This window comes from Phascolarctos cinereus, unplaced genomic scaffold, assembly GCF_003287225.1.
Source record: "Phascolarctos cinereus isolate Bilbo 61053 unplaced genomic scaffold, phaCin_HiC Scaffold_726;HRSCAF=1367, whole genome shotgun sequence".
NCBI lineage: Eukaryota > Metazoa > Chordata > Mammalia > Diprotodontia > Phascolarctidae > Phascolarctos > Phascolarctos cinereus.
Genome location: NW_027556098.1, coordinates 113,808,456 through 113,829,741, shown reverse-complemented (window position 1 = coordinate 113,829,741; position 21,286 = coordinate 113,808,456). Strand labels below are relative to the sequence as shown.

At 41.2% G+C, this 21,286-nt stretch overlaps 2 protein-coding genes across 6 annotated transcripts in view; one reads left to right on the top strand and one right to left on the bottom strand.

Annotated features, from left to right (window-relative positions):
- The window catches only part of CD86 (CD86 molecule), a 159,593-nt gene that overhangs the window by 91,745 nt on the left and 46,562 nt on the right, over window positions 1–21,286 (bottom strand). The window lies entirely within an intron of this gene.
- Window positions 1,625–21,286, top strand: part of ILDR1 (immunoglobulin like domain containing receptor 1) — a 69,814-nt gene continuing 50,152 nt past the window's right edge. For 4 of the 5 annotated variants that reach the window (XM_078146732.1, XM_020985925.2, XM_020985923.2 and 1 more), the window contains exon 1: window positions 1,625–1,895. In XM_078146732.1, the coding sequence (XP_078002858.1) occupies window positions 1,838–1,895 (58 nt within the window). In that variant the 5' untranslated portion in view covers window positions 1,625–1,837. The remainder of the gene's footprint in view (window positions 1,896–21,286) is intronic. The other variant, XM_020985924.2, reaches the window with a different exon arrangement.

The following is a 21,286-nucleotide window of genomic DNA, read 5'->3' as shown; positions in this document are numbered from 1 at the left end:
AGGAGAACATGGAATCACAACACTCTGTTCCTCAGTGATTCAAAAGAGAAATAAGAATTATGGAAGCAGAATTTATGGCTGCTCAGCAAAAATAATAGGTAGAATAGAAAAACTGGAATCTGCACTGACATGTCTCATCAAATAAAAGAGAGAACAATAGATTGGGAATGCAAATATAGAGAAATGAAGGACAATCTAGAAGAAAGAAGCAAAAAAAATTAAAATAAAATGTGCTTTTTTGTATTCTTACAGCTAACATGGTATTTATGAGATAGTAGTTGCTGATTAATTTTGATTGATTTTAGCTTTTTGGGTTTTTTTAATGTCTTGGTTTTGCTATAATATTGTCAGAAGTTTGACCTCAAAAATAAATCATTTTACTCTAAAAAAAAGTGCTCATCTTGTCCAAATTCAAACTGTGTGGGATGCCACTCAATTAAAAATAAAACAAAACACGGAGGTGTCCAAGGAGAAACAGAAAGTTAATTTATTATAGCTACAATTATTATTATTATTTCAAATCTCGAGATTTGGGTGTCCTCACACCAATGACTCTGATGAGAGGAGACAGCCCGCAGAGGTAGAAATCACTTTACATAACCCTGAAGACTCAATTCCCCCCTCCCTCCCCCAACTTTAGGTAGAGAGAAGAGGATGGGAGGGAATGTGAAGAGCTAGGGATGTGGTTGGCCCCAATCCCTCCAGGCAAGAATGTGATCAAGTTTCTGTTTTGAAGGAACCTGTTTTTTTCCTTCTCTGTTAGCTCAGGCCCAGGAGAAACAGGTGCAATTAAGAGAGGAGCCCAGAACAATCTCATACACCAGACTCTAATTTACAATTGTTTTGGAAGGTCTTAGGGATTGAACAGACAATGCTGGGAACTGGAAGACATCTGAGTAAGATCCTGTCAAAGGGAGATAAGGAGAGTAGATAAGGAACCTTTTAAGGGTTTTCTGGAGCCAGATTCCTTTAGGGGCAAAGACACATTTGATTAAAAAAAGATTAAAAAGTAAGTTAAGACTTAACCACTAGACAAATTTTAACTACTGATAAATGTCACTATAAAAAAATAACTCACAGAAATCTATTCTTAACCCTATCCTACCTTCTGAACTCACTACCTTAATTACACTGAGAAGTCTTCACTGGGACATCCCATTCACAAACTCAAGAATCCTGAAGCTAACACTGTTACTCTTATATTTCTTGTTAATGATCATTAAAGTGAAAGAGATGTTCATTCTCAGTCATAAGACGGCACACACAAGGCCTTGGGTTAAGAGGAAAAATAGGGAAACAAGAAGGAAAAATGCCACATAGAACTAGGTCCATGTGAGTTCAGTCCTAGAAAAAAAGCAGAGAGGAAAGGGAGGTGGCAGTGGAGAAAAAATGGAGAAGGGGGTGTCAGATTAAGAGCCATTTCTTATTGGAATTTTTTCTGGAATAGAATTTCTTTCTGAAAAGTCTTTCCACCCCTGGAATATGGGGAGCAGTGAGAGTAAAGGTATCAGGGGAGAGTCTCCAGGGATCACTGCAGTCAAGGTGACTTGAGAGGTAAATTACTGTTTCGTGAGCCAAAGAGAGCCTTCCTGTTCACCTGAGAGCAAGGGGCGGAGCAGGAAGCAGTAGCTGCTTTGTTTGGGAGGGTGAGCAGAGGAGAGAGTGCTACAGGTAGAGATGACAACCCAGAAGCCTCCTGTTCGGGGGAGAACCACAGAAGTTTGCCCGGCCTCCAGGAAGGGAGCATTTGGAAGGCCCTAAAGAAAACTAGGCTTTCCTGGGGCGGCAGCAGATGAAGAAAATAGCCGTGCCTTGGAGATCCTGAGTGAAAGGGGCCATGATGGGCCCGGAGCCACCTCCACCTCTTCTCCTCCTTTTTACCTGGCTCCCAGCAGGTGAGCCCTGGGGGTTAGCGGGCTGGGCTTTCCAGGCCAGGGGTTTGTGGAAGGCTTTGTTCTTCAGCTGGGCTGGGCCGCCTGGGTGGAGATGAGAAGGTAGAGAGAAGAGGATGGGAGGGAATGTGAAGAGCTAGGGATGTGGTTGGCCCCAATCCCTCCAGGCAAGAATGTGATCAAGTTTCTGTTTTGAAGGAACCTGTTTTTTTCCTTCTCTGTTAGCTCAGGCCCAGGAGAAACAGGTGCAATTAAGAGAGGAGCCCAGAATATTTGAGTAGGTGCCTATCTGTCCTTTCCAGTTTTTTTTTTGGGGGGGGGTCAGGGGGAAAAAGCAAAGAAAGAGATCCTCTCTAGGCATTCTCTTGGGTGGAGGCTCTGCTGAGAGTAGAAATAGCTTTCTTCAATGCCTTCCTCTCTTCCACTTCTCCTTTTCTTTCATCCTACACATACCTTTCTATTTGAAACTTTACTGTTGTTTTGAAAAGCACAGACACAACGCTGTTCTTTCTCTATACTCCTCCCTCAATCCCTCTTTTGTAATAAGTAGAGTTAAGCAGAAGAAACACACTGTACCTGGCTGTACATGTTTCATTATGCACCTGTAGATTGCCACCTCTCTCCCACGAGGAGAGCTATGTTTTATCACCAGTCCTCTTCTCTCTCCCCAAATGACTATATAAGGAGTAACTCCAAGGACAGGAGATAGGTACCAGGCCTGTGGTTTCATTCACACAGGGAGCTCCTAGCAAAGAACTTCCCCTTCCACTTCAGTTGAGCACCTTCTCTAGCATATATAGCCTTTGAGACATTGACTAGTTTACAATAGGCATAAAAAATGTTCCTATACAAAAGGCATATTCAATATGATATAGCAGAATCTGGAACTTAAACTAAGGTGTTCAATATGTTTTCTACATGTTTTTTCAGGTTATGAAATACAAGCTTCTTGAGGTCAGGGACCATTTTGTTTTTTGTCTTTATATCTCCATTGCCTAGTACAGAGTCTGACTCAACTTCGAGCATTTATTAAGTAGCTACTAAGCATAGAGGCAGCTGGTGGATCATAGAGCACTGGGCCTGGAGTCAGGAAGGTGTTGAGTTGTTTAAGTTGGGTCTCACTCTTTGTGACCCCATTTTGGGGTTTTTTTCTTGGCAAAGATACTGGAGTGGTTTGCCATTTCCTTCTCCAGCTCATTTTACAGATGAGGAAACTGAGGTAGACAGCGTTAAGGGACTCTGTGCCTGGGGTCACACAGCTAGTGTGTCTGAGGCCAGATTTTGTTCAGGTGTTGTGGACTCAGACACTCACTAGCTATGTGACCCCTGGCAAGTCCCTTAACCTCTTTGCCTTAATCTACTGGAAAAGGAAATGGCAAAAGACTCCAGTATCCTTGCCAAGGAAACCCCAAAAGAGAGTCAGGAAGAGTCAGACACAAATGAATGAGAACAAGCACTGGTGATATAAAGAAAGGTGAAAAACAATCCCTGCTCTTAAGGAGCTCACAGTCTAATAGGCCCTTAATAAATGTTTGTTTATTGATTGATTATAGGAAAGACTCTGCAGCCTTTGCTAATCACTTTCCCTATCCTACTCGCTTACTCCTGTCACACACATACCCCTAATCTATCTATGCCTTGCCACTTTCCCCTTGCCTGTCATTTATCCAGCTGTATAGCTTGCCAACTGCCTGCTTTGGGAAACGTTTGTCCTTGTGTATTTCTGATGATGTGTGGGAATCTATCTGCTTTCCTGAATCCGGGAATGAGTATGTATGTGACTAAATAGGGCAGTTAGGAGGTGCTGTGAGTGGAGCTCTGGGCCAGGAAGACCTGAGTTCAAATTTGACCTCAGACACCCCGGGCAAGTCACTTAATCCCGTTTGCCTCAGTTTCCTCATCTGTAAAATCAGCTGGAGAAGGAAATGGCAAACCACTTCAGTATCGTTGCCAAAAAAAAAAAACCCAAATGCGGTCATGAAGAGTCAGACATGACTCAACAACATCATGACTAAATAAATGCACATGCCGTTTCAGTAAAAATACCCTGGACTTGAAATCAGGAAGAACCGAATTCAGATGTCTCCTTAGACTCTTATTGTGTGACCCTTGTTAAGTCATGTAACTTCTCTTGTCTCAGTTTCTTCATTTGTAAAATAAGGAGTCAGGCTTTGTGGCTGCTAAAGTACTTTCCAATTCTAAGTCTATGATCTTATTGATAGACCTGAATTTAAATCTCTCCTCAGCTATGCACTACCTTCATGACCATGGGGAAATGACTTCCTTCTCCAGGTCTTATTTTCCACTTGTGTAAAACAAGAGAATTGACTAGGGGCAGCTAGGTACCACAGTGGATAGAGCACCAGCCCTGGATTCAGGAGGACCTGAGTTCAAATTTTATCTCAGACACATAACACTTACTAGCTGTGTGACCCTGGGCAAGTCACTTAGCCCCATTGATTAGCCAAAAAAAAAAAAGGGAGAGAGAGAGAGAGAGAGAATTGACTAGATGATCACTGTTATCTCCAGTTTCAAAAATTGTAACATCTTAGAAAACTGACTTGAAATTAGAATGTGGGCCCCTTCCCCTTTAATAGTAAACTACTTTTCATTTTTGTACCTATTCCTATGGACCCCTACCTGAGGTTATTCAGTGCCATTTCTTTCCTTTCTATATATGTTCTTACTTCTTTTTAGGAGTGGCTGCTCTCTGACCCATTATTCCATCATCCCCCTCCTCCCCAAATGAATGATCAGCTCAGAGATTGTTACAGTAAGAATCCTGTGGGGCAGGGAGAGAGAGAGAGAGAGATGAGTAAATATGATAGGCCATATATTTTTAGTGTATTCAGGTTTATAAAGTGGGTTGCTCACAATAACTCCATGAGAGAGGCAGTGCAAACATATTCATTCCCTCTTCCTTATCAGGAAACGGAATCTCAGAGAAGTGAAATGCATGCCACACACAGTTAGTATGTGGCTCAACTGGTACTTGAATTCAGGTTCTTGAAATCCAAAGAGATTATTCTTTCCACTACATGGCACTCTTAACATCATATACAAACACATTATGGATGTCAAAAGGATTAAGTCCTCATTTAACAATCTTGATAGAACATAGAAACTTCTCAGGCAAAATCACCAAACTTCATTAAAATGGAAGCTAGTTGCCATACTGAGATATGAGAGGACCTCAGGGAATCAGGTTCTTGGGAGTTCCAGGGGTTTCCAATGTTACCCAAATTAATTATAGGCTCATAAAGATTGAGAGCTGGAAGAGATCTTAGAGACCACTGAATCGACCCTTACCCCACCCCTGCTCCCAATTTCTACAGATGAGAAAACGAAAAATGAAAGAAGGTAGGTAATTTGTCTAGAATCATACAGCTGGTAAGTGTCTGAGGTGGGTTTTGAACTTGGGTCCAACTAACTCCAAGCCAAGTTCTTCATCCACCAATTATCCAAATCCCTTAGCACTGAGACATAGTCTATGCACAAAGAAAAGACGGAATGTGCTATGCTGGACAACTGATTCTAAATGTAGAATCAGGAATCACTTGAAGGCCCTTTAAAGACAATCTATTCTAAATCTCTTGTTTTACAAAAAAAAATAGCCCAACCCTCCTCTTACCCCCTCCCCCAATTCTAATTTTTAAATGAAGAAAATGAGACCTAAAGATATTAAGCATCTGACCCAAGGTTATATGATTCTGGGAAATAAACATCAGAGGCAAGTTTTGAATCCGTTCTCTAACTCTGACGCCAGAGCTCTTTCCACCATATGGCAAGATGCCTTCTTTGACCCAGGTTCAAATCCTTCATCTGAAATATACTGGCTGTGTTACTCTGAAGGCAAATCCTTCAATAATACCTCAGTGTCCTAGGCCAGTCTTTAAGACTATAAATCATAAAAAGGTGATTGATCTGCGTACTAGTAGAGAGAATTTTTTTTTTTGGTGAGGCAGTTGGGGTTAAGTGACTTGCCCAGGGTCACACAGCTAGTGTCAAGTCTCTGGTCTGAGGCTGGATTTGAACTCAGGTGCTCTTGATTTCAGGACCAGTGTTCTACCCACTGTACCACCTAGCTGCCCTGAGAGAATTTTTTTAGTGGGAGTTCCCTATGTCAATGAAATCATAGGTCTGAACAAAAAAAAAATGCAAAAGAAAAGGGACAAACAATTAAATTAAATTAAAGTATGGAAGTTCCCTGGAATTACTGTGTGATATTAATTTTGTCTTTCAGGCCTCAGTTTAGCATATGACTGCTATGCTTTCTTGTCAGAGTTCTTCCCCTTCCCTACTTTCGGACATCTGATACCTCCTGTGCCTGGTTAACCCCACCACTAGGAGCAAACAGTAGATCTTCACAGACAACCATCCAATCCCACCCTCCTCCTCATTACCATGCCCCAGTTAAATTCTCACAAAGGAAACAAATTCATAGACTTTCTGAGCTGAAAGTTTACTCAGGGGCCATTTAGTTTAACCCATATCTTTTTTTTTATTATTTTATTTTTTTCACTTTTGGAAAATTCTGAATTTAGCAAACATCAAATAGAATGAGTATTTATTTCCACATTAAAAGTAGAGCAGAAAAAGTGGCTTACACATGAAACTGCAAATCTCTTATTACTCTGCCTTTTGCTTTTCATTTTTAATATAAAATAAATTCAACATAAAACTTTCAAAGCTGCCCAGCTTCTCTTTGTTTCCTTTTAGCCTTCATTTCTCTTCTGTACATTAAAAAATTGCTTCAATAACTTTTTTTTCCTTCTTTACTTTTTTTTTTTTGGCTAGGCAGTGGGGTTAAGTGACTTGCCCAGGGTCACACAGCTAGTAAGTGTCAAGTGTTTGGTCTGAGGTCGTATTTGAACTCAGGTCCTCCTGACTTCAGAGCCGGCGCTCTATCCACTGTGCCACCTAGTTGCCCCACCCCCACCCCCACCCTTGCAATTCTTAGAGTTGTTATAAATGGCTATAAATAAATGCTACCTGTTGTTATTTTTCTACCCAACTCCTCTCAAATTAAACAAGAAAAAGAAATACGAAATCCTTGAAACAGATAAACATAGTCAATCAAAACAAATTACCCAATGAATCATATCCAAAAATGCCTGTGTCAGTCTGTTTCTTGAGTCCATCAGCTGTCTGTCAGGAGGTGGATAGCACTGCTAGAATCATGGTTGATAGCTCATTGGTCAGAGCTGTTAAAACTTTGAAAGTCGTTGTATATGGTGTTCTCTTAGTTCCGCCCACTTCGCCCTGCACAGCCCTCCCTCACTCAAAACCGAGTCACTTGCTATTCATGGCATCATCTCCCTGATGGTCTTCTTTGAGAATGAAGGACGAACATAACAGCAGCAACAACAACAACCACAAGCATAAACGTCTGCCCAAATTGCTCAGAAACCACCCTTTCCTTATTTCTCAGGGCACAACAATAACCCATTATATTATTATACCGTCATTTATTCATCCATTCTCCAATTGATGATCACTCCCTCAATTTCCAGTTTGGGGGTGGGGATGGAGGGAAGAATAAACATTTATGAAGTGCCTGTTATGTGTCCTTGCTGTTTGTCCTTTGTTTGCAGTGACTTGCAAGTGAATTGGATTTAAGGGAGGGAAAGCTGTGCTGTACTTTACAAATATTATCTCACTTAATCCTCACAACCCTGGGAAATAGGTGCTATAATTATTTACATTTTACAGATGAGCAAACTGAGGGAAACATAGCTTAAGTGACTTGCCCAGGGCCACTCAGCAAATAAGTATCTCTGAGACCAGATTTGAACTCAGTCCTTTCTGACTCCAGGCCAGGCATTTTATCCAGTACAAAAAGAGCTATTACAAATATTTTTTAATGCATATACATCCTTTTCTTATCTGATCTCATATAGATATAGGCTTAATAGTGGTATTGCTGCTTTGCAGTTTCCTGACTTTGGGGACATAGTTCATTATTACTTTCCAGAATGGCTAGTATTTCCATCGAGAATTCCAAATTCACAACTCTGCCAATAATCACATTAGTGGGCCATTTTCCCACAACTCACCCAACCATTATAACTATCCGGTTTTGTCATCTTTGATAATCTGATGGGTGTGAGACAGAACTTTGGAATTCTTTTAATTTTCATCCCTCCAATTATTATTTAGACCTGATATGGTTGTTGACAGCTCACATTTCTTCCCTTGAGAACTGCCTTGGAAATTAGGGAGAGTCAGGAAAAGTCCCCTTTAACTTCATTCTCCATATTCAATTGGCTACTTTGATGTTGTTGTTCAGTCATTTCAGTAATGTGTTCAAATTTTCTGTGTGTGTGTGTGTGTGTGTGTGTGTGTGTGTGTGGCAGTTGGGGTTAAAAGACTTGCCCAGGGTCACACAGCTAGTAAGTATCAAGCATCTGGTCTGAGGCTGGACTTGAACTCAGGTCCTCCTGACTCCAGACCCAGTGCTCTATGCACTGTGCCACCTACCTGTCCCTATGTGTTTGAATTTTCATGACCCCATCTGGGTTTTTTTTAGCAAAGATACTGGAGTGGTTTGCCAATTCCTTCTGGTTCGCATTTTGACAGATGAGGAAACTGAGGTAAACAGGGTGCAGTTACTTTCCCAGAGTCACAGAGCTAGTAAGTATCTGAGGCTAGATTTGAACCCAGGAAGATGAGTCTTTGTGACTCCAGGCCTGCCACTCTATCCATTGGACCACTTAGCTGCCTATCTCACCAGTTCCTTTTCTTACAGATCTCTGGAGTTACAACTCTCTTTCAATTTCCTCTCTTAGTATCTCTACTCCCCCACCCCCATCTCTCACTGTAGCCCTCTCTCTCCCCCTCTTCCCCCTCTCCTCTCTTTCCCTGAAATCTATTCAAATCAATTAAACAAACATTTATTAAATGACCTTACTATGTAAAAGGTAATATGCTAGTCACTGAGGCTGCAAAGAGAAAAAAAAAGCCCCCCCCCCCAGTAGAAATGACCATGGTCACAGAGTACAAGGACCTGGCTTCACCTCCCACCTCTGCTGCTCGTTCAGATTCCTTGAATTTCTCTGGACTTGATAGCCTTTGAAATCTCTTCCAACTCTAGATCTAGATCTTTTATGCAAAACTTCTTGTCCTTGAAGACTTGACATTCTATCTACCATAGCCCAGTTGGTTGTCCCAAAAAATGACATCATTCCTCTTTTTGGAAACTTTCAGTGACTTTTTGTTACCAACAACAAAATACAAACTCCTTAGCCTAGTGTTCTAGCCCAAAAAAGATCCTTGAGCAGCCAAAATATGGCACAAAGAGCTTGCACCAGAGTCATATACTCTCTATAGGAGAGTCCCTCGGGCCTTACTCAGACCCTACTTAGACACATTGTGTACATAATTATCTGGTTTTTACGTGCAGTTAGTAATAAGAAGTGGCTGGCAACAAGGGAAGAGATAGAAATACTGCTTTTTAAAAACCCTCAAATACACTTTGAAAAAAAAATAAAGCATCCCAGACCCATCCTCTGAGGGTACCAGTGTAATTACCAGAGTAGTAATTGATGCTTATAATGACCCTGTGTCATCCCAAGACAAAATTATGTTAATATAGATTATTTTTGGCTATAGGCATATCTGCATACATTTTTAAAGAAAGAATTGTATTCTAGATGGTAAAATTTTTAAAAGTTGAAGAGTAGGAGAAAAGGGATGAGGGGAATAATAGCATTACCACTATCCCCCCCCCAAAAAAAAGAAAGAAAAGAGGTCCATTGAAACATTTCTCTTAAAAAAGAGCAAAGGAAAGTTTAGCGGGAAACACAGTTAAGCAGGACAGCTTTGAAACTAACATGTTGAATTTATTATACCTTTTTAAAATAAACAGTCCTCTCTTTCTATTCTTCCTGGTGTGTGGAAATGTTCATGCTTATCGGTTTTTTCAAATTCAGAATAACAAAATATAAAAAGTTTGGGTTTGGGTTTTTTTTAAATTTGAAGAATACACCTATCCAGAATGATTCATACCTTCAGGTTTTCTAGTGAGCCAAGATTTTGCTAGACTTTCTTCAGCTCTCATCCCCCAATACCAGGGGCAGTGCTGGCACTTACCTGACACTCATAAATATTGAGTTTATTAATAAAATAATAATAGTGATAACTCACATTTATGTAATGGTTTAAAGTTATAAATGCAGAGTACTTTCATACACATCATTTCATTTGATACAACTACCTGTGATATAAGGAATAAAAATATCTCTAGTTCTTTCCCTTAAAAAATAAATCTGGCCCAGATCCCAACAAAAAAAAAGAAGAAAATGAGGTGGAATTAGATGAAATTTGAAAATTAATTTATTTTCTAAAATGTTTTCTTTTCACTTTAAATTTATAAATAATTTAATTAACTTTCAAACTAACTATTTTGAAGAGGAAAAACCAAACTGTTATTTTTCAACTCGTAGCTTACTATATGCTATACTGTGTACACTTCAAACACAATATTGTAGCCACTTCACTGAAGTCAGATATTTAATTTATGCCTTCTTGTTGAAAGGAACTGGAAAAGAGATGTTTTGTAATAAAGTCAAGGAAAGGAAAACGTATCTAAACTTTTCTGAGATAAGCCTACTAACTCTTTCCAGGTTTGATTTGGAAACAGGTCTGAAATTTTTGACAAGTATCACAGCCAAGAGCTGATAGCTCTGATTATTTCCATTTTACTGATTGGGAAACTGATGTTTTAGATCGGTAATTAACAGAATGAGCCAAGACTCAAAGCCAGCTTTTCTGACTGCTGGTCTAGTAGTTCCTATATTCCCCTCCTGTCCCTGTGCCCCTCCCCTCCTCTCTTCTCATCCATTCCTTTCCTCCTCTCCTCCTTTTCCGTTTTTCTTTCCTTTCCCCAATTTGCACTTGGTTGTATTGCACAATAATTTTTAACGTTCTTCTTTTATTTTGAGTTCTGAATTCTATCCCTCCCTCCAGTACCTCCTCCACCATGGAGAGGGCAAGCAATATGATATTAATTATTCATGTGAAATCATGCAGAATATTTCCATATTAGCCAGATTGGAAAAAAAAAAGCAAAAGAAAAATAAAGTGATTAAAAAAGTTAGGCTTTAATCTGCACTCAGGAGTTCATCAGTTCTCTCTCTTTCCCAAAGTGGATAGCATTTTTCTGTGATAGGTCTTTGTACACATGCAGTTAAGAAGTTCTCCTGTTTGCATATGCAGCATGTTTGTGGTACAGAGAAAAGTTCATTTTTGCCCAGGGCCTCTTAGCCTGGATGCCATGTTTTTTCTCTCTCTATGTCTTCATCCAGCCTGGGATGAAAACTTTCCACCCACTTCCTGGGCAGCTGCTGGGAAAACATTTCCTTAATACTTCCTCAAAAGAAGTGCAGGAGGAACTGAGTGCTGAGGGTAGTCACTCAAACAAAGCTTTTCGCCCAAGCCAGCAGCTTCTCTAGGCAGGCCGACAGAGGTGTGGCCACAGAGCTGCCCCTGCTTTCCCCAAAATACACAATTAAGCCCACACTCAAAGAAGCATGAATTTTTCCAATTGTTTCTCTACCTCTTATGAAAGGAGAAAATCTGCCTTAAAGTATCCTTTAAATATGAAACAGAACAGAATTCAGATTTAGAGGGTGTTGCATGGTGGACTGAGAGCAGACCCTGGCATCGGGAAGATCTGGGTTCAAGTACTGCTTATGGCATACTGACAGTGTGACACTGGGCAAATCACTTAACCTCTCAGTGGCTCTAGGGAATTCACGGTTATAAATTGCAGAACAGTTGCTAATCTAAACTCAGCCTTTCTTCCTTTAGAGTGCCTTGGGCTTTCAGCTTCTTCCACTTACTCTCTGTGCTACCCAGGACAAACCCTGTAACCTCATTGGGTTTCCATATCCTCATCTACCCTAAGAGGGGGCTGCGCTAGATGGCATCAGAGGGTCCTTCCAGCCCTAGGTCCATGATCCCACAGGTCTACACAAAAATAAACAACAGAACACCTGCCCTATATACTGTTGGAGGTTCCTTCTGGTCATTAATTTCCCCACCATCATCATTGTCACTAACATTTACATGGCACTTCACTTTATATACATCCTTTCACTTGACCCTAACAATCTGTCAAGTATTTATTAAGCATTTACCAGCCCTGAGCCTGGTGGGGAGGATATGGTTGGGGTGAAACTAATCCCTGCCCTTAGGGAATTTTCATCCTGATGGAGGAATCTAAATGTAAATACGTAGGTCTAGGAAAGGAAAGCTCTAGCTGCTGGTGGTTGGGACAAGGGAAGGCATACTGAAGGTAGGCTTTGAGCCAAGCAAGCAGGGAAAGTAAGTTTAAGAAAGAGGTAGTGAAGAGGTCTAGAGGTTTGGGGGTGCTCCTGGGAATGCCCAAGATTGCGACGTTGGGCCCTGCCTGAAAGAATTCAACTCAAATCTTCTTCCAGCCAGAGGAAAAGTTTTATTAGTGATAAAACATATAGGCCAGGTGATACCCATAAAGGACAAGCAGACATGAGAAGTCTCAGCCTTTTGGGCATGAGATTCTCAGCATCTGAATGGGGACCGGGGTAGATCTTATATACTCTAAAGTAACTTTGGGAAAAGGGTCTAGGTGAGAATTCCAATTGGAAGGTCTGAGAGATTGAACAGACAATGGGAATAGATAATGAAGGGAACTGGAAGGCATCTGAGTAAGGTCAAAAGGTGGGGCTAGGGCTTTCAAAGGGAGGTAAGGAGCTGGGGTCTGTAGACAAATGGGAGCCAGATTCCCTTTGGGGCAAGGGTGAAGATCTCTGCTCAAGCTCATACTCCATCAGTAGGGGTGAGAGAACAGAGCACTCCAGGCATGGCATTAGGCAGAGGAACAGTTAAAGGCACTGAGACTGGAGATGGAGTGGCAGGAAAGTAATAACATTTGATAAGACTAGAAAGGCCGCAAAGGGCCAGTTTGTGAACAACTTTAAATGCCAAAAGGCTTTATATCTGATTCTGGAGTTAATAGGGGACCATTGGAAATTTATCAAATAGAGTGGTGACAAGTTCAGACCTATGCTTTTGTTCAGGCATTGTTAATGGTTCCCATTTTACAGATGGAGAAACTAAGGTCATATCTTTAATTGCAATAAAACTAGGACTTAAAACCAGGTCTCCTGACTCCCAAGTTCTGCTTCCCTACACTCCTGCTGCTACAAAAGACATATTCATTCCTGGGTTATGAGTGGCTTTGCTAGTTCTTTCCAGTCTGGAATGTATAAGTAGGTGATAGGGAAAAGGAAAAGTAACAGGGGTGGGGCTGGGGCTGCCCAAAAGACAAGATCCAGGAAGTATCTAGGCATAGCTCTGGATGACTTAGTAAGCCTAGAAGCACGTCTGTTCTATGTGCAACTGTGTATTCCTACACCTGCTTGTTGGAATCTGAGAAAGTAAAGGATTGTGGCTGGTCAGTTTCCCTCATGTGTAATTCAAACCTCAAGAGATTAAGTCCTTCCTTTCTTCCCTTTTAATTCAAAATGTGCTTGTGGAATTGTTGACATTGTTATCTAAAGTAATTATTTTATTACTGCTACTGGCAAATATACCTGCTGAATTATCTAGATTAGAGATAAACTGTGTGTGGTTGAGTTTGTATAATCTTTTCCTCCACCTTAGACATGTTGAAAGCATGGAGAGGACATTATTCTGGAACAGTCTCTTCACCCTCCATCTGTGGTCTTTTGCCTTGAGGCAGTACTGCGTAATGGGGAGGAAAGCACTGGATTTGGAGCTAGGTTTGAGTTCAGGCCTTTCCACTTAATGGTTATAGTGACCTTGGGCAAATCGGTAGCAAGCATTTATTAAGTGCCTACTATATGCCAGACACTTGGCTAGACATTGAGGATACAAAAACAGGAACGCAACAGTCATTGCTCTTGAGGAGTTTACATCCTACTGTGGCAGGCATGTACACAGACAATTGTTGTTCAGTCATTTTTCAGTCATGTCTGACCCCATTTGGGGTTTCTTGGCAAAGATACTGGAGTGGTTTGCCATTTCCTTCTCCAGCTTGTTTTAGGGATAAGGAAGTGAGCTAACCATGGTGAAATGACTCGATCAAGGTCACACAGCTAGTAAGTAAGTGTCTGAGGTCAGATTCGAACTCATGAAGATGAGTCTCCCTGACTCCAGGCCTGGAACTCTATCCACCATGCAACCTAGCTGCCCATGCACATGTATATGCAAAACAAAGACAAAAAAAGTAAATGGTGGTTTGAAGAGGGAAGAACTCTAGTGTTAGAGGAACCAGGAAAGGCTTCATATTGACAATGGACTTCAGACTGTGTCTTTTTTTTCCAGGGCATGGAGAGTGGCGATCTAGGTTAAATAACTTGCCCAGAGTCGCAAAAGCTAAAAAGTGTCTGAGGCCAGATTTGAACTCAGGTCCTCCTGACTCCAGGGCTGGTGTTCTATCCACTGAGCCACCTAGCTACCCCTATGGATTGTGTCTTGAAGGAGTTAAGGGATTCTACAGAGTGGGTGGGAGGAGGGAGGATGTCCCAGGTATAGGGACCAGACAATGCAAAGACACAAAGAGGGGAGAACAGCAAGATAGCCATTTTGGCTGGACCATAGAAAGCAGTAAGGAGAGTAATATATGCTAACCCCCAAGGACTTTAAAAGCCAAACACAAGAGTTTATATTTATTCCAAGAGGCAATAGGAAGCTAACAGAGTCTGTTGATTGGGCAAGCAAGAAGACTTTCTCACTAGAAGGCTATTGACAGTCCACATGAGAGGTGATAGGAACCTCACTTAAGGGGATGGCTACATGAATAGTGAGAAAGGCTCAGATGTAAGAGATGTTGTGAAGGTAGAACCATGAAGATTTGTCAACTGATTGGAAATATGGGGAAAGGAAGAGGGAAGAATTAAGGCTAACACTCATATTATGAACTTGGAACACTAAAAGTGTTGTAGAGCTCTTAAAGGAAATGATGAAGTTAAGAGGGATGATTAGGCTTGGGGAGAAAGATAATGAGTTCTGTTTTGGACATGTTGAGTTGGAGGTGTCTATGGGACAAAGCACTTAGCTTTGTACTTTCTGGGATTCATTTTCCTTATCTGTTAAATGTAAAGTTTGGGGTCAGTCAACAAACACATATTAAGCATGCTATGTGCCATACACTGGGCTAAGCACTGGAGATACAAAGAAAAGCAAAAGATAGTCCCTGTTGTCAAGGAGCTCCCAGTCTAATGGGGAAGACCATGCAAACAACTATGTATAAACAAGATAAAGATGGGATGAATTGGACTAGATAATTTCTAAGGTATCTTTTAGCTCTAGAACCCTATAAGTATGGGAACTTGGGTTCTAGTCCCGGCCTTGCTACTTTAGGAAAGTTTAGGCATAGGACTGTAGATCCTGGAGATTATCCAATCCAACACACTCATTGTTTTGTTTTGTTTTGTTTCCTTTCCCTTTCTTTTCCCTTTTCTTTCCCTTTCTCTTTTTCTCTTTCCCTTTTCCCTTTCCTTCTTTCTCTTTCTTTTTCACTTTTTGCTTTCTATTTGTCCTTTCCCCTTTCCCTTTTCTTTTCCCCTTCCTCTTTTCCCTTTCCTTTTTCTCTTCTCCCTCTCGCCTTTTCTTTCTCTGTCAACTCTCTTTCTCTGTCCTACCTTCCCACCCTCAGTTTCTCCCTCTGTCTCCCCCAAGCCTATTCCTCACTTTCCTTTCCTTCCCCCCTCTACTACTGAGGAAAAGAAGAAAACCAGGGTCTTTGTAACTACAATATGCACAGTCAAGCAAAACAAATCCTCACATTGGCTGTGCATGAAAACATGTCTCATCCTGTAATTGGAGTCCACCCTCTTTGTGTCAGGAGGAGGGCAGCTTACTTCATCTGGAATCGTGGTTGGCCACATCCTTAATCAGAGTTCTTAAGTCTTCTTTGAAAATTTTTTTCCTATTTTAAAAATTCTAAACTCAGTAAACATCAACTAAAATGAAAACTTCCAAATATAGAGCAGACAAGAAAGAAAGGGTGGTACCCAAAACTGAATTTCTAATATGTGCCTCTAACTGTAAAAATGAGGATAGTAATAGCACCTACTTCCAGAATTGTTGTGGAGATAAATTGAGATTATTTATTGTAAAGTGTTTAGCACAGTGCCCAGCATATAGTAAGTGCTATATAAATGTTAGCTATTATTATTAACCGCTACTCAAAAACTCATAGCCAGCTGGATGGTGTAGTGGATAGAGCATGAGGTCTGGAGTCAAGGAGACCCAGGTTCAAATTTGGACTCAGACACTTACTAGCTGTGTTACCCTGGGCAACTCACTTAACCTCTGTTTACCTCAGTTTTCTCATCTGTAAAATGGGAATAATAGCACCTACCTCAAGAGTTGTTGTGAGGTTTAAATAATACAATACTTGTAAAGCACTTTGCAAACTTTCAAGTACTATAGAAATGCTTACTAGAATCCTAGATTTAAAGTTAGAAGAGACTTTAGAAGCCATCAATTTTATAGAAGAGGAAACTGAAACTCAGAAAGCTTGCGACTTGCCTGAGGTCACATGGTAGGAGAATATCTAGAGCAAGATTTGAATTCAGGTCTTCCTGACTTGGGTTCAGTGTTCTATCCACTGTGCCAATTAATTGCCTCATTCAGACCTCCCCAAACAACCTTCCAAAGGCAAGGAAAGCTGAAGAAGGCATGGTTTACTTGAGAGAGCTCAGTAGGCCTGGTTCTCTCACTAACTAGCTGGGTGACATTGGCATTGTTTTGTTGTTGTTCACTTGTTTCAATCATCTTCAATTCTTCGTGACCCTATTTGGTTTGCCATTTCCTTCTCCAGCTCATTTGACAGTTGAGGAAATTGATGCAAGTAGGATTAAGTGACTTGCCCAAGGTCACACAGCTAGTAAGTGTCAGGTCAGAATTGAACTCAGGAAGACTTGACTGTAGGCTGGGCATTCTATCCACTGAGCCATCTAGCTGTCCCACACACTGGCATTAGCAAACCACCAAATCTCTCTTGGCCTTGGCTTCCTCATATAGAAAATGAAAGAGGTACCTTCTACCTTTGAAATTCTAAGGAGATGAATGCACTTTCTTTTGCCCTCTGTTTTATTTATCTTATATATCTTATTCCCATGATCCTCTCTTCTTTGCCATTGTTTATCTCTCCTCTCCCACTTCTTCATGTGAATTATGTAGGGAGGTTGTGAGGGCTCCCGTAAAAAGAATGTATGCAAATTCAAAGCATTGCCAGGCCTCACATACAAGGCTGAAAAGGGAGGTGGATGGAAGGCTGCTTATCATAGTAGAAAGAGTCTGTGGGCTGAGATTAGAATCTTGTTTCTGTCATTTACTACCTGGAGGACCATGAGCAAGTCAATGTACCTAACTGGGCTTCAGCTTCTTCATCTGTAAATTGAGTTTTGAGCTAGAAGAGTTGTAAGGTTGCTTCCATCTCTAATATGTTATGGTCCTGTGAAGTTAGTTCTTTTAAGGAAGGTGTTTTGGGCCAGGACCTATTGGTTTGGAATGAAATGAGACACTTAGCGCCCATATAACCTTTATTTTAGAAAAAAAAAAACTTTATCCATTTTCAATTAACAAATTAATGGTTAACAAATAACATTAATTTGTTAACTGTTAACAAGTGACATTAAATTAACAAATAAATTGATTTCAAAGTAATTCAATTTCATCTTTTTCAAATTTCAATTAATTCAGTAATTAATTAAACATTTATTTTCTCTCCCCTCTCCTCCACCTCCCCATTCTCAGCACTCCAGCAACGGACAGTACCTCATATGTGACAACCTTGGGAGTTACAGGTATACAGGATGTAATATGTCCTCTCAAGTACTTTAAAGGAGAAATACACCAAAGAGTGAGTCAGTAAACATTTATTAAGTACCTACTATATATCAGGCACTATACTACACACTAAACATACAAAGGAAAGCAAAAGACAGTCATTGCTCTCAAGGAATTTATAGTATAATGGGGGACACAGTATGGGGGGGAAACCATGCATCAACAAGTTATACACAGGATAAAATGTAAAACATCAACTTCCATTAATTCCCCTGCCTACTCCCAGCCATTTTCCCCACCCTACCTCCTGAGTACCTTTCCCTCCAGTTCTGAAATCACCATCAAATCAGTTCTGCCATTTTAAAGTGTCCCCATACGCATTTGCCTCATGTAACCGGTTAGGTCCCCAGGCTTCTCCCAATGAGTCTGCTAGAAGCCAGATCACTGTAACCTGACGTCTTCTCACTCTCCCAAGTAATCTGATTCAACTGTATCATTTCCCTACTTGTAGTTCACCCCATTTTTCTTTATTTTTAATCGAACACCAAAGTGTCAAGAGCACTGAACTGGAAATCAGGAGACCTGGATTATAGACCTGTTTCTGTCACCGATACATTGTGTGCGATTTTACCCGAGTTTCTTCATCTATAAAATAACTGGGTTGGAGCCCACGTCTCTGAAGTCCCTCTAGCTCACTTTTATATTTATATAAAGTTTATACATACACACACATACATGTAGGTAAGTTTAAAAAGTATTTTCCTCAAAATAATTCTGCTAGGTAGGAGCTGCAAAAATTCCCTTTTTACAGATGAGGCAAATGAGGCCTACAGAGAGATTACGTCAAGTGCCCCCGGGTCACACAACTAGTGAGTATCAGAGCTAGCGCTGGGAACGGAACCTAGGTCTCTGTAATCTGGCTCATTAGACTCCTCTTTTCACTAGGCCATGCCTACTGCCTCCGTCTGAGTTCTGTTTGCCAAGGGCCGGAGAAGGTCAAGGTTATTTGTTTTGTGCTTATAAAGCTTCTTTTATTTTATTCTCTGGCAGATGCACTAAGGAGAGAGGGAGTTGGATTTGTGCATGACTGTCTCCTCTCGAGCACTTTCTACAAGCTAGCTATTCGTTTGAATTCAAGACCTAGTTAGCTCCTCTTAAAAATAAAATGTCACCTTGGGTAATTCATCCTCATTCACAGTTCAGTATAAATTGTTAATGGGCTAGCACCTGGTTGCTGCCAGGGGAATTTTGCTGTTAGTGTGCAAGCCTATGCAGGTCTGTGGACAGTCAGAGAGAGGTGCCTGAAGTCACTGGGAGTGTGTTGGGGTAAGACGGCAGGAAATGCATGTTTTCATCACTGACAGCATCCTCTGACCCACCATTGCAGGAAGCCCCCAGCTGTGTTCCATTCGTTCTGCATTCTGCTCCCAACCACTGTCCCCACAACATTCTCCACTTCCCCACTCCTCCCACTCCCAGATACCTTCCCCTCCTCTAGTTCTAAAGTCACCATCAAATCAGTTCTGCCATTTTTCTTGGAAGGGATGTATCAGTCTGCTCTCCATGGCCCCATTTACCATCTTGTTACTTTTAAGTCCAAACTGCCTGTCCCTGGTCACCATCCCCCTGTTGTCTCCCCCCACTAGAGTGTAAGCTCCTTGAAGGTTTGAATTGTCTTTGCTTTTATATTTTATCCCTTGCATTTAGCACCATGCTTGTGGCTGCTTGTCATTGTTCAATCATTTCAGTTGTGTCAGACTCTTTGTGACCCCATGGTCCTCCATCCATGGAGTCTTCTAAGCAAAGATACTGGTGTGGTTTGATTAACTTCTCTAGTGGCAAACAGAGGTTAAGTGACTTGTCCAAGGTCACACGACTAGGATGTTTCTGAGACTGGATTTGAACTCAGATCTTCCTGACTCTAAGCCTAGCACTCTACCCACTGCACCACCTAGCTGTTCCTTTGTAGTTTAGTAAGCTCTTTTAAAAATGCTTTTCCATTCTATCTTTTTTTCCTTGGTAAATAGTTGTTTATTGGAGGAAGTGGCTAAGGTGGGGGCGGGGGGGGGGGAGGAGCAGTCATTAAATTCAACAAAGCCAGGACACCACACAACGAATAGGAGAAGTCAACCCAGAGCCCTAGGGGTGGGGAACCCTGGGCCTTTGAGACCACATGTGGCCTTCTAGGTCCTTGGATGAGGTCTTTTGACTGAGTCCAAGTTTTGCAGAACAAATTCTTTTATTAAGGGGATTTGTTCTGTGAAGTTTGGATTTAGTCAAAGGGCCTCACTTGAGGACCTAGAGGGCCATGAGTGGCCTGGAGGCCAAAGGTTCCCCACCCCTGTGGATCTCAGCCTCTTCCAGCATTGTAGGAGGGGCGGCCTGGAGTTAGAATCTTTTCTGATAGAAGGTCTCTCAAGGAGTGTGGTCACAGAAAACAACTACTAACTCACTAGCTGCAGTCTCAGACTTTCCAGAGAATTCAGTTAGCCAAGCCCAGCTTGATGTCTTCCTCCTGCTCAGCCTTGATCTTTTCTTTCTTTCCAGACTTGTTCTTCCAGGCAAAAGCCCAAATAGCTCTGCTGTAAGAAAAGGTCAGGGCAGGGCTGCTAGGTGGCACAGTGGATAGAGCACTGACCCTGAAGTCAGGAGGACCTGAGTTCAAATCTGGCCTCAGACCAAACACTTGACACTTACTAGATATGTGACCCTGGGCAAGTCACTTAACCCCAATTGCCTAAAAATTTAAAAATTTTTAAAAAAGAAAAGGTCAGGGTCCTTGCTTGGGCAAGGGTTAAATAGTGAAGACATTGAGGTTAAGGGAGGTATTCTCCCCATTCTGGCAGGAAGATAACACCAGTGACCAAAGGGGACGTGGTTTGGTAAATGACGGTTATAATTGTTATTGCAGATCTCTTCATGTAAATACTTCTGGGTACAGGCATGGCCAAGGAGGACCATGTTGGTCCCAAGAAAGATCCTTTCCAGGTAGATATACAGCTATCCCTTCCACATCATGGGGGTTAGGAGCATGGTACCCCTGAGATCTGGAAAATCCGTATAAAAAATTTTGGCCCTCCCTTTGTACCAGAGAAGCCTGAATTTTTTCTTTTTCTTTTTTCATGATTTTTTTTGCTTTTTTTTTTTTTGGTGAAACAATCAGAGTTAAGTGACTTGCCCAGGGTCACACAGCTAGTAAGTTTCAAGTGTCTGAGGTCAGATTTGAACCCAGGTCCTCTTGACTCCAAGGCTGGAGCTCTATCTACTGCACCACCCAGCTGCCTCTTTTTCTTTTTCTGTTATGGGGTGTTTACAGTACCTTATTGTAAAATTTGGCTTGATATAATACAATACCATTCCTATATTTCATACAATTCTGAGTTTCTAAACTTTTTTTCTTTATTGTCTGTTGGCCTTCATGTGTTGTCTGTGACTTCCACAAAACTTTTTTTAAATTCCCATTTAATTTTTTATGCCAACCCGAAATATATCAAAACTTCAATGGGGAAAGTCATGATGTGGAAGGAATAACTGTATAGTCACTTAGAGCTTTGTAGTCAGGAAGGATCTCTGGCTTCAGGGTTCTTCAT